The 14,067-nt window shown below is 33.9% G+C and overlaps 1 protein-coding gene across 2 annotated transcripts; it reads left to right on the forward strand.

The window, feature by feature from the left end:
* The first annotated feature begins 6,032 nt into the window (after positions 1-6,032).
* On the forward strand, positions 6,033-8,310 carry LOC127120371 (patatin-like protein 1). Of its 2 annotated transcripts, none has more exons than XM_051050782.1 (7): positions 6,033-6,316; positions 6,398-6,602; positions 6,709-6,866; positions 6,948-7,112; positions 7,235-7,537; positions 7,813-7,988; positions 8,069-8,310. In XM_051050782.1, exons 1-7 carry the CDS (start codon positions 6,206-6,208, stop codon positions 8,130-8,132), a joined length of 1,182 nt encoding a protein of 393 aa, XP_050906739.1. In that variant the 5' UTR covers positions 6,033-6,205; the 3' UTR covers positions 8,133-8,310. The 2 variants fall into 2 exon arrangements, with proteins under 2 accessions (XP_050906739.1, XP_050906738.1); XM_051050781.1 differs by having other exon boundaries at positions 6,398-6,585; positions 6,680-6,866.
* Positions 8,311-14,067: the final 5,757 nt, after the last annotated feature.

Consider the following 14,067-nt stretch of genomic DNA (forward strand, 5'->3'; position numbering starts at 1 on the left):
TGAGCTGTTTTGTAATGTCGTTTTGAAGTGCTTGGAGGTGTTGTAATTTAGTGTTAAACATAGGCTATGTGAGTGATGTAATTTAGTGAACCAAATGGTGTGTATGTGTGTTTGGAATTTGGACCGAATTGTAATTGCTGATAAGCTTCCTGTACAGGAAGGAAAATATATTGTAAGTTATGTTGATATCATGTAAAACATTGTGTTGTACTATGAATGATATGGTGGAGTGTAATTTAAATTGAAAGTGTATGTTGTGGTTTAAATTGAAAATGTTTTAAATGGATAATTGAATTGCAAAATGGATATGGCTTATGGATAATAGACAATAACAAATCAACCCAATTAAAAAAATTAATTAAAGTCAATTTAAAAATCCAACATCCAATCATAAACAAGAAATAAAGATCAAATTAGAATCGATTTGATATTAAATCACTTTGCAAAAATCTAAAATTCATTTGAAATTAACTTAAAACTAGCGTCAACTTAAAGAATCTAAAATTAATTTGATATTAAAATCAATTAATTTAAAATTTGAATTGTTTTGAAATTAAAATCAATAAAAATTAAAATTGAAGTTCCATCATTAATTTGGAATTAGACTTGATTTAAAATTAATTAATTAAAATCGAATTAAAAATTTAAAGAGTCAATTAACTTAAATTAGAATCAATTTTGAAATTAAAAACACCATGATCGAAAAGACATAGATAATGACCAATGTTTACCAAAATCGAGACAATGTGGATTTGGGAATCGGTGGTTGATTTTGGTCAACTAGTTGACCAGAAAGTCAACAATTGACCTCCCTCACCCAAGAGACGTGAATTAGGATTTATATTAAAATAAATGCATGATGCATAGTGGATGAAGGCGGATGAATCTTAAGTTATGGGTCGGATGAAAGGTGAAAAGGGGATGACAAATTTTAGGGTACGACAAGTAGTCAAGTAACTTTGTATATAAATACATGCATATGTAAATCAGTTTGTAACACAATCATTCTTCAATAATAGAATCCTTATTTTCATACTCTCTCTCTCTCTCTCTCTCTCTCTCTCTCTCTCTCTATATATATATATATATATATATATATATATATATATATATATATATTTCTCTCTCTCTCTCTCCTCACTAAAATTGCCTCACACACTAACAAATTGATATATAGAGCTCCGGTTAGATTCTTGATCGTGTTTTCAAGAATCACACGTTGATGATCGTGTTTTTGAGATAATGGGTTGTTAATTGCGTTTTTTGCAAAGATGAATGGCACCAACAGAATTCAGAATTCTCTTCCAACTCTTGATGGCAATAATTATATTCAATAGAGGAAATATATGCAATCTTTGTTTGGCTTTCATGAAACCCTTGAAGTGGTTACTAATGGCATCCCTAAGCTTACTGAGAATGCAAATGATGCTCAGAGAGTCGTGAACGAGGAGGCCAAATAGAAAGATTGTAAGGTTGCGTTTTGCATTCAATCAGCGGTAGACTCGGTGAATTTTGACAGGAGTTATCATGCTGAATCGATGAAAGAAGCATGGGATATTTTGGTCAAGTACTATGACAAAGGTGAGAAAGTCAAAGTCATCAAATTGCAGACTTTGCGAAGGCAATATGAATTGTTGCAGATGGGAAAAGATGGAAAGGTTGCAGGCTATGTGTCAAAATTACAAAATCTTTTCCATCTCATGAAGGGTTATGGTGAAACCGTAACTGATAAGATGGTATTGAGAAGGTAATGCATATGTTGAACTCTCACTTTGATCACATTATCGTAGCTATTCTAGAATCCAACAATCTTGAAACCATGAAACTAAAAGATTTGGTTGGTTCGTTGGAGGTACATGAGATTAGGATTATCGAAAGGAAAGGGGTTCAAGATTCGATACAAGCATTGCAGGCTCTGGCTTGGAAGAAACATGGAGGTTTTGACAAGTTCAAAGGAAAATGAGACAGGACTTAGAGAAAGAAGTCTTAGTGGAACTGTCAAAAGCACAAGGCTGATGATAGGGCTTCTGAATCCTTGAAAAGAGGAGGAGGAAACTCATATGAGAAAGACAAAGAGAAAAAAGGTGTGCAGTGATATAAATGTAAAAAGTGGGGTCACGTGACCAAGAATTATTGGCACAATAAAGAAAAGGGATCGATAAAATGAAAGGAGGAATCAGTGAACCTTACACGCCATAATTCAAGCGATTCTGAAGATATGGTGGTTATGGTTGTAGTTGCAGATGGCCATGTCGAATCCGAGATCTGGTTTCTCGACTCAGGCAGCTCAAATCACATTACTGGTCAAAATGTGTGGTTAGCATATTTTGATTCATCGAAGAAGAGCGAGGTCAAACTTGCTGATAATAGCTTGTTGCAAGCAGAAGGTAGTGGCGACATAGTTATTCAAAGGAGAAACGGAGGAAAAACTATGATCAAAGATGTACTCTATGTACCTGGAATGAAGTGCAATTTTCTAAGTGTTGGACAATCGATTGAAAAAGGTTTCTCTGTGATTATGAAACATTGAGACTTGGAATTGTTCGACACTTAGAATAATTTGGTTATGAAATCCCCTTTGTCGAAGAACATGACATTTAAGACCACGATCAGTTCGACTGAAGTACAATGTCTAAAAACTATTGTCGACCACAAGCGTAATTGGTTATGGCATTTGAGGTTTGGACATTTCAACTTTTGATCACTCAATCAACTGATTACTTAAGATATGGTAATTGGTATACCAAGTCTGGAGATGCCCGATTAACTTTGTGAAGGTTGTCTAGTCAGAAAGCAATCCAGAAAGTCTTTCGTTTCGACTATGCCAATGAAATCCTCATGCATACTCGAAGTTGTACGTCAGATGTATGTGGACCTTTTGAGAAGCATACCATTGATGGAAATAAGTATTTTGTTTCGTTTTTTAGATGAGTTTAATTGAAAGTTATGGATCTATGTGATCATGCAAAAGGTTGAAGTATTTGAAATCTTTATGAGATTCAAGATGCTTGTCGAAAAATAAAGTGAGAAGAAGATCAAAGTTTTCCGAACAGATGGTGGTGGCGAAAAGCATCTTGAATCTCTTAAAGAATTCTCCTTTATGAACATGGTAATTATCATGAAGTAACTTCTTTAAGAGAATTCTCCTTACAGAAAAAGATATTTGAAGAATTCTATGCAGAACATAGTAATTATCATGAAGTAACTTCTCCTTACACACCTCAACATAATGGAATAGCAGAAAGAAGAAACATGACCATATTGGACATGGAGAGATGCATTCTGAAGCAGAAGAATTTTCCAGAAAACTTATGGGGTGAAACTATTTCCACTATTGTTTATATTCTGAATAGGTGTCATACCAAGAAGTTGAAGAACAAGGTTCCTGAAGAAGTATGGAGTGGCAAACGACCATCAGTGAGTCATCTGAAGGTGTTTGACTCTATTTGTTATAAGCATATTCCTAATGCTATGAGAAGGAAGCTTGATGATAAAAGTGAACCTATGATTTTGGTAGTATATCATAAAAATATAGCATACGAGATGTTGGATCCAATTAATCAGAAGATCGTGATGAGTTGAGATATTGTGATTGATGAAAATTCTTCATGGGATTGGAATTCTATTGATGCAATTGACAAGCCTTTAATGAGTTATGATTTTGAAGAAGCAAATAATGATTTTGAAGTTGAAGATATTGTCGATATTCCAGTCGAAGTCGAAGCAGTTGCTGACATGCCCGACACATTCGAAGTCGAAGATGGTGTAGCTAGTACTAGTCAAAGACCTCAAAGAATTAGATCTCGCCCAACAAGACTTCAAGACTATGAAGTGATTGGTGATGATGAAGTCACACCAGATGGAGAATTAGTTAATTTCTCCTTACTTGCAGGTGTTGAACTAATACACTATAGTGAAGCCTTAAACGATAAATAGTGGAAGTCAGCTATGGTCAAATATTTACAAGCAATAGAAAGAAATAAAACATGGGAGTTATTCGAATTGCCATCACTTACAAAGGTTATCAAAGTGAAATCGGTGTTCAAGTTGAAGCACAATGTTGATAGATCGATAGCAAGACATAAGGCGAGATTGGTAACTTAGAGTTTTCTTCATATAGAAGAATTTGACTACTCTGAAGTATACGCACCAGTGGCAAGATTGGAGACTGTTCGACTAGTAATTCCCTTGGCATGTAAGCAAGGTTGGTCAATATTTTGAATGGTCCTCTAGATGAAGAGGTATATGTCACACAACCTCCTGGGTTTGTGATTCAGGAGGAAGCAAGAAAAGTATACAAGTTGCATAAAGCGCTATATGGTCTCAAGCTGACACCTAGGGCGTGGAACAAGAAGATAGACTCATACTTAGTCGAATTCGGATTCTTCAAATGCAAATCTGAGTATGGTGTTTATGTTCAGGCTGTGTCATAAGATATAACAATCATTCATTTATATGTCGATGACTTTCTAGTGACTAGAAATAGCTTAGAGAACCTGCTGAAGTTCAAAGGGTTGATGAAGAAGGAATTTGAAATGTCAGATCTGGGAAACTTGTCTTATTTCCAAGGCATGAAATTTCAAATTTCGAAGCAATGTATGGTGCTACATCAAAGAAAGTATGTCAAAGAGATACTCAAGAGATTCCGGATGGATGAATCGACTCCTGCATCTTTGCATGTTGAACCAAATTTTAAGTTGGAGAAACATGGAGAGGAAGACAAAGTCGATGCAACTTTGTTCAAACAAATTTTTGGATCTCTAAGTTATATATGTGCAATAGTCGACCTGATATAAGTTTCTCAATCGGATTAGTGAGAAGATACATGAGTGAACCAAGGGTGTCACACATGAAGACTACAATAAGAATCCTGAGATACTTAAAAGGATCGATAAACTATGGAATTCTATTTCGACGAGACTCTAAAAGCAAAGAAACCATGATTACTTGCTATTCAGATGTTGATTTGTATGGAGATAAGGAAGATCGAAGAAGCACAACTAGTTATTTCTTTCAAGTGTTTGGTGTCCCAATCTCATGGTGCTCGAGAAAGCAACTTGTGGTGGCATTGGCATCGCGTGAGGCTGAATATATAGCAGGATCCTATGTTGCGTGTCAAGCAATTTAGATAAGATTTGTGCTTGAAGAAATGGAGGTCGAAGTGAAGAAACCTCTGGTGTTGCAGGTCAACAACGAGTCAGCCATAAATCTTGCGAAGAATCTAGTTTTGTATGGAAGGAGTAAGCACATCGAAGTTAGATTTTATTTCTTAAGGGAGAAGGTAAATCGAGATGAACTTGAAGTAAGACATTGCTCAAGTGAAGCACAGTTAGGCGACATTTTTACCAAAGTATTGAAGGTCGACAGATTCCTGAATTTGAGAAAGAAATTAGAAATAGTTCAAATCGACTATGATTAGCATATGTTCGATAACTTAGATTATAAGAGGGTATGTTGAGATATAAGATATAATCCAAATTGTATGTGGTCCAAGCTCAAAGTCAAATAGGTTTTAGGGTTTGCTGCGTAGTTTATTATTGTTATATTTGTTACTTATTAATCAAATAACTTTATATATAAATACATGCATATGTAAATCAGTTTATAACACAATTATTCTTTAATAATAAAAATTTTGTTTTTATTTTTTCTCTCTTTCTTTGCTTACAAAAAAAAATGCCTCACGAAGTAACCGTGTTAACCGTGTGTATTTTGGAAGAAACATAAGAAATGTCCAAATCACTAAGCTGGCTTGTATTTCCTAGTTTTGAATGTGGTTGTAATTTTACGGTCTCTTCTTACATTGTGTATATATTTGGACTCTTTGTAGCTTTAGATTTGCCTCTATTGTTTGGATTGAATATTCTTGTATTCATATTCTAATATCACAATTGCTTATAAATAAAAAACCTAATAATTATCCTATCTTATTTTTATTAAAATATTTATTTTATCTAATATATACTTTATCCTGTACACTAAATCAACTCTAATAGTTTAATTTATCTTACCATCAAAGTGGCACTTTAATCATCATTGATATTTCTTTTATATATATTAAACCAAAACACTTATTTCTTCATCTATATATACAAGCATATACACATAGAACAAACGCATAAGTTCTCCTCTCACACACACTTAGCTTAATATCATCTAAGTTCTCCGTCTCCATACTCAGCCACACACCAGTTTGATTGTACCAATGGAAGAAGTTAAGCCTGTAAATTTCATTACTGTCCTTAGCATTGATGGCGGAGGCGTCAGAGGAATCATTCCTGGCGTTATTCTTGCCTATCTTGAATCTCAACTTCAGGTTAATTATTCCATAATATACTTAAATAATATATGCTATATTCTTAAGTCACTAATGTCTTAATTTTGATGTAATTTACAGGAGATAGATGGTGCTGATGTAAGACTTGCAGATTATTTTGATGTAATTGCTGGAACAAGTACCGGTGGTCTCATTACAGCCATGTTAGCAACTCCAAATCCAGAAGCCAATAACCGTCCTTTATTTGCTGCCAAAGAAATTGTTTCATTTTACCTTAAAAACTTGCCACTTATTTTTCCACAGAAAAGGTATATTTATTATAAGTGTGATACATATGTTAGAACTTTACAACATTAATAGAAGAAGTAATTAATAACTCTTGGATTATTATTCAATTTTCAGTGGAATATTTGCGCCGTTGATGAACATAGGGACAGCTTTAACAGGACCTAAGTACAATGGAAAGTATCTCCAGAAGATAATAAGAGAGATGACAGGGAACACGCTTTTGAGCCAAACTGTCACAAACATTGTTATTCCATCTTTTGATGTTGAGAAACTTCAACCTACCATTTTTTCCTCCTATCAGGTATTGTGTTCATTCTTGTTTTCGAATACACAACAATGCATGCACTCGTTTAAATTATCAATAATCTTGAAATTTATGCAGATCGATGCTGAGCCAGCTTTAGATGTAAAACTGTCTGATATTTGCATAGCTACATCAGCTGCTCCAACTTATTTACCAGCTCACTATTTTGAAAAGAAAGATGAACAAGGAAAAGTGATTCAAGAATATAACCTCATCGATGGCGGCGTTTGTGCTAACAATCCGGTAAAATTCCGGCTCGAGAACAAAACATATTGGAAAAAAGCCATGTCTCGTAAAATCTTAAAAATTATTGATAAACAAGTGAATATTTTTATTAATTTGATTATTGATAATGAATTTTGCAGACTATGGTTGCAATAAGAGAAGTGACAAAAGATATGATAAGGCAACCACAAGGGAATGGAAATAATGTTGGTATAGGGTATGATCGTTTTCTTGTGATATCAATTGGGACAGGATCAAACAAGAGCGAGAGAAAATACAATGCTAAAATGGTAGCAAAATGGGGTGCATTGACATGGTTATTCAACTCTGGTGCAACTCCAGTTCTTGACTGTTTCAATGAAGCAAGTACTGATATGGTTGATTATCACAATTCTGTCCTTTTTATGGCCCTTCAATCCCAAGACAACTACCTCAGAATTCAAGTAAGTAATTATGTATTTCTCATGACTATATATATATATATATATATATATATATATATATATATATATATATATATATATATATATATGTATATATATATATATATATATATATATGTATATATATATGTATATATATATATATGTATATATATATATATATATATATATATATATATATATATATATATATATATATATATATATATATATATATATATATATATATGTATATATATAAGTTGTTACAAACTTAACATGGTTGCATCAAACAGGATGATACATTAGAGGGAGAGTTAGCTTCTGTGGATATATCTACTAAAGATAACTTGAATAATCTGGTAAAAGCTGGTGAGAATTTATTAAAGAAAAAATTTACTAGAGTGAATCTAGATTCTGGCGTATATGAAACAGTTCCTGATAAAGGAACCATTCAGGAAGAACTCAATAGGTAATAATTCATTTTATAGTAACTTATTTATTTTCTATGAGTGAAAAAAATTTAAATTATTTATATTTATATATTTGCAGGTTTGCTGGTTTACTGTCAGAGATAAGAAAAGCTAAAAAGTCTAAGCATCAAAATGGCAAGTGAATGAATGATCACTAGATTGAATATGTCAATCCATTGTTGAAGCTCTATCTTTTAATTATTTGCTTAATTAATACTAATTCCTGTAAGATTATGATGCAAGTTTGTAACATTCTCAACTTCTTTAATTATGAATAAAATAATTGTTGTCGATTTTCAATAAATTCTAAAAATTTAATAATGTTTTATTGATGGCACCACAAGTATAAGTATATTGCAATTTGCTCTAGCTAACGAGTTAATTGGTTAAGTTGAGTTGAAAAATATAATGCATAGGTTATAGGTCGCAGGTCAGGTTGTGGATTGGAATTTTTCAATACATAAAAAATCTAAGAAACCTGTATTATGAAACTATTTAAATAAAATAAGGAAGCTTAATGGAAAGACTGTGTTTGTTTTATTAGGTCCACTTGTTACCTTGATTGTAACATGTACTTCATGCCTTAATACTCCAAAACGTTTTCCAAATTCCCTCTCCTATGAGCTTGTAATATCTCAAAAGATACACTCTCACTAATTCTGAAACTAGTAAAATCTCCCACTTAAGTAGCCTTCTTGACCAATCAAGTAAACCCTTTTATCAACACAAAGAGGAAGGGAGATAAGGGATCCCCCTATCTCAGCCCTTTTTCAACCTCAAAATTCAAAGTTGGACTCTCATTAACTAAGAGATACATGTGACTAGTGAACACACATACCTCCCTCCACATCATCCGGCTTAAACCAAATTCTATCTTCCGCATCACAAATCTAAGAAAGTTCCGATGGAAATAATTTTTTTTTGTGTTTAGAGAAAGTGTGTGGGAATACTACAGGCTTGAATAAAAGCTTGATAGATAGAAAAATTATTTATGGGAGTGAGAACTTTGTATTTTTGCTTGAAACAAAAGTGTAGGATTACATCTCTATTTATAGTATTCTAAGGAGAACTTCAAACACATTAATTCTAGAGAGTTCTCAACTCTAGACATTCAAAGAGTATTATAGAAAATATTACAATCCTAAGAAATATCTAGACACTCCAAATACTACAAGACTTTTCTAGAAACATTACCTAAAATAAACTAAGCTCAAAAATCAAATAATAAGGTTATGTCCAAATCAAGTTTAATATTTCAACATCCCCTCTTAAACTTGATTTGTGACTCCAAGCATATTCCTTAGCTTCACGAAAGTTTCCAACTTGAGTGGCTTGGTGAAAATGTCGGCAGCTTGATCTCTAGACATCACATACTTCAATTTCACCTTCTTCTTCTCGATGTATTCTCTTATGAAGTGGTAATGGGTGTCGGTGTGCTTACTTCTTTCATGAAATACATGATTCTTTGCCAAAGCAAGTGTTGATTTATTATCAACACATACTTAGACATGATCTTCTTGTGGCATTTTTAACTCTTTCAGCGAATTTCTTAGCCAAATTGCATGACAAACACATGATATGGTGGCAACATACTCAACTTCACAAGTCGACAATGTGACGATAGGTTGCTTTTTTGTAGTGAAATTTTGGTGCTTGTAGTGAAATTTGCTTGTAGTGAAAATGGACCCTTGAAAAATGGACCCTTTTCTCTCCCAATTATGACATTTGAATTTGAACTTGACTTGAATTTGAATTTTGTCTTTCCCTCCAAAATCCAAACTTTGAATATTTGAAAATGAATGAACCTTGACTAAAAATGGAACTTTTCTTTTTGAATGAAGCTTGATTTTAGCATGAATTCCATTACATAAACCAAACAATAATCACTAGTAATCACTAAGTAGGGCTTCATATGAACATGATCACAAAAAGTCAAACCTAACAATGACCTTTAACATCAACCATTCCATGACGCAAACCAAACATAAACAAAGATCATGTCCAGGATTAGGGTTTCAAGAGATGAATAACCTAAGTCAATGTAATACAATCCCATAGGTTTGACCCTCATACATGACATGGAATAAAATTCTATCCTATGAGAAGAATCCAATCTTTGTGTCATAAATAGCAAGAACTCTTGAATCAAAGATGCGCATGCAATTGTGAATGAATATCTTATGATGGACGATCAGGGCATATGATCATGCAGATGAAATGAGCCATATGCCAGATGAAATTAAAAAAGGTTGTGTAAATTTTAGGGTATGACATGTGACTTTCAAAATCAAGGTGCTTTGTTCAAGTTTATTTGAAACCGAAATGCCATATACCACTTACATCAGTGGAGTGGACGGCTCACTCAACAACAAAAGTCGAGACTTAGCTGGACCAATTTGTGGAAAGGATGCAAGAGTTTGAGAAATTTAGCAACATTGAAAGAAAATCAAATGCACAAAATTGAAAGGGTGTATCACTCATGCTTATAGATTTAGTCGGTGATAAATCTTTCGATTCGTTTTACTTTTTCGTTATCAATTAAGTTTAAGTAATTGTATATTAATATTAATGAAGTGTACTATATACAATTTCAAATATTTTAATACATTTTGACATTTATCAAAAAATTGTCCATTTACCAAACAAATCACATAGGTTTTGTTTTCTTCCTGGTTCAGGAGAGGTTCTGGAGATGTATCTCCGGAATAAGATAATAGGATGGTACCGGAAATTATCTCCGAAATCAACACTGATACATGATTAAAAGAATTAGGTCCATATTTGTCTACAACTTCTATAAATTTAGGTGTTCTTGTTTTTTATTTCATTGAAACAGAAAATGTCTCAAATATCACAAATAAACATCACCTAGTATGTCGCAAATGTCTCCTTCTCCAACGCGACACTCGGACGAAAGTTTATGCTGAATGAGTACACATATTTTGCAGATCTACAATACGAATTGCATAATCTTCTATCTCACGGAGATAATAAAAAAATTGTGAAGCTCGAGTACCTTTCACCGTCAATTAACAACGAATGCAAGATTGAGTTCAACAACTATGAGCTCAAGACAGATGCATATGTAAGGGTTATACGGAATATAGTTTTCCGTTTCAAAACAAAAGTTTCACTCGAGTTGGAAGCGATGATTTCAAGATCGGCCGAAGATATTGTGAAAATGTTGAAGCATCCACCTGAATATTAAAATGCAATGATTCATTTTATGTTGAAATCCTATATAATGCTAATTTTATGTTATATGAATGATAATTTTATTTTATCAAATTACAATTTTCTGGTTTTGCTTATGTTTGTGTTGCACATATGTTACGGAGATACATCTACGGGAAGATTCAAGAGATGCATCTCCAGTTTTAAAAAAAAACAATTCCAAGACACCACTCAAAATTGACATATATTGTGTGTTTTGGTACGTCCGGAGATGCATCTTCGAAATCTATGAATATTTTAATATTTTCACATAATATACTAATAATATATAAGGTGCATTAATAAATCTCCAATTATTTTCTATATTTTTTTATTAATACAATTGTTTTTGAATTTCTTTACGTTGGCTTGGCCGAATAGTCTTTTAAGAGGTCCACCAGAGATAATTTAGTATTTAAGTGTAACTTGCTTTTATTATTAAAAAAGAATATGCATATGTTACTTTCTTTTCCTTCTTTCTAGTGAAATTTTTACTAAAATATCCCAATTTTTCAAAAAAAAATCTCAAAATAACTCTGATTTAAAAAAAAATTCCAAACTACCCCACTTTTAAGAGGAGACGCCAATTGGATTGGCTAGGGCTCCTGATGTTGTCAATCCAATTGGCTCCCATGTGTAAAGCTTAAAGGGAGGCGCCAATTGGATTGGCACCTCTGTGTGTTTTGTAAAAAAAAATTCAAAAAAAGTCTACATGATACATAAAGTCGAAATCGAACCAATTCATATTAATATTAATTCCCGTTTACACAAAAAAGACTAATGTTGATGACCGGGATCATCTAATCGACCTCCGGTCCCACATCCCCTAGCTACCTGAACCCGTGACCCTAACCCACGTTGATGATTCACCCCAGGTGTTTAAGCATCTGAGGGGCCAGGAACATCACTACCAATTGCAGGAGATTGTCTGTTGAGATAGTCAGACAAATCAGCATAGTCTTGTGTATGCATTGAAGGTGTAGCGCCATATCTGAGTTCATGGCACATGCTAGAGTAATTGGGTTGTGTTTGACTTGTTGGAGGGCGATCGGGACGATTGAAGAGAGACATTGGTGTGAATGATACATCTAGGAAAGGTTGGAAAGATTGTTGTAGTGTTTGGTAGAGATAGGGTTGTTAAAGGTTTAAGGTTTCAGATGTTTGGGCTTCTTGGCTATGGTAGGAGGAGGGACGATTGGTGTTAAATGATCGTTGAGTGTTTTGGCTATGACGGCTTTGGTAGGGTGATGCGTTGGGTGCGAAGCGATGTTGGGTCTCTGGTTGATGATCTAGTTGGTGGTGGTGGTACGGGGTATGCTCTTGGTATTGTGGTTTGGTGTATGGCATGTTAGGGTTGTATGTTTGTGTGTTTTTGGAATGGAAAGTTTGACTTGTGTGTAGTCGGTCTGACAATATTGTTGGGGGTTAGATGTTGAGCCTTCAGGTGTGTATGTTGCTTGGCGTGGGTCGTATAGATACATATCCTCGGCGATGAACTCAAAACCAACCGATATGTACCAAGCCATATAAGTATGACTTGGTTTTTCTCCAGTTGACATCACAACGTCAGTTAAGACATGGTCATGGTGGTGCTTCCATTTGCGACACTCAGATCTAGGGAAGCTTTGCCATGGGTTAAAGTTACATTGGTTGTTAACTTTGCGTAGATATTATTCTCCTAGGTTTGCAGGGGGGTCTGGGATGTGTTGAAGCATACTGAACTTCAATTTCACACGATCACTATTGTGCATCTCCACAATGGTGAATCTTATGGTCGATGTGCATGCAATCCATACGGTTGCGTCTTCTTCGTTGATTTCATGGTCATGATCCAAATGTAGGTATGGACGCCAAATGAACTGAAATGTAAACGTATGTTAGATTATAGATTTGGTAGAAGAAATTAACAAATTATTATAAAATAATTAGGTTATTATCCATACATTTGTCGGTCGAAGGTGATCCAAGGGATTACGATACTGGGTAGTACAATGTCTAGGACATCTGTTATAACTCATACCATGTGCCGACCATATGCAGCATAAAGGTAAAAATATTAGTTAGAGATAATAATCGGTAAAGTAAGTAAATATAGACCATTTTAAACAACTTACTTTTATGCATACAGAAATGTGAAAGGGTTGTTGTTGGCGGACGTTAGGGACGGTAGTCTTGACCAACCCCATGCTTTGAGCAAAACAGTACATCCAGAAAAGGTAGATGTGTCTTTGTGTGAATTTTTACACAAAGAGCTATAAAGATAGGCCTGACAAGCGGATCCCCAACTGTAACTTCCTATTTTATCTACATGTCTTAGTAAAGGTAAATACATAACATGTATATTATAACCACTACCTTCGGGAAATAAAAAAGAACCAATTAAAATCATAATGTAACACCTAGTTTTTATTATTCGAGCCTCTTCGGGAGAATGCTCATCTAAATGTAAGATGTTATAGTATGCCTTAAGGCGTGAAAGGAGTATACCTTGACCTCTTGAGTGTTGGTGTAAGCCCTAGAGGCCAATACTTTTGGTACTTGTATCGAATTATTTATTAATAATAAAAGGCTTTTTCTTTATTACGTTTGTTTAGTAAAGTCCCTGGAATAGATAGTCCGTTTAATGTATTAAGTGTGACTTAATCATGAGAACACATTAAACATAAGGACACTATTCTTAAAGTATCCGTAGTCGAGCTTTAGTGTGAAGTGGGATAACATTAAAGCATTAAGACTATTATGTTTGTAGACTGATGATCACATCTCATGGATCATGGATAAAGAGTTATCAAGTCTTAAACATAGGTATGAATATTAAGAGTAATATTTATACCGGATTGACCCGCTATGAGAATACTATATAGA

Source organism: Lathyrus oleraceus, chromosome 2, assembly GCF_024323335.1.
Source record: "Lathyrus oleraceus cultivar Zhongwan6 chromosome 2, CAAS_Psat_ZW6_1.0, whole genome shotgun sequence".
NCBI classification, from domain to species: domain Eukaryota; kingdom Viridiplantae; phylum Streptophyta; class Magnoliopsida; order Fabales; family Fabaceae; genus Lathyrus; species Lathyrus oleraceus.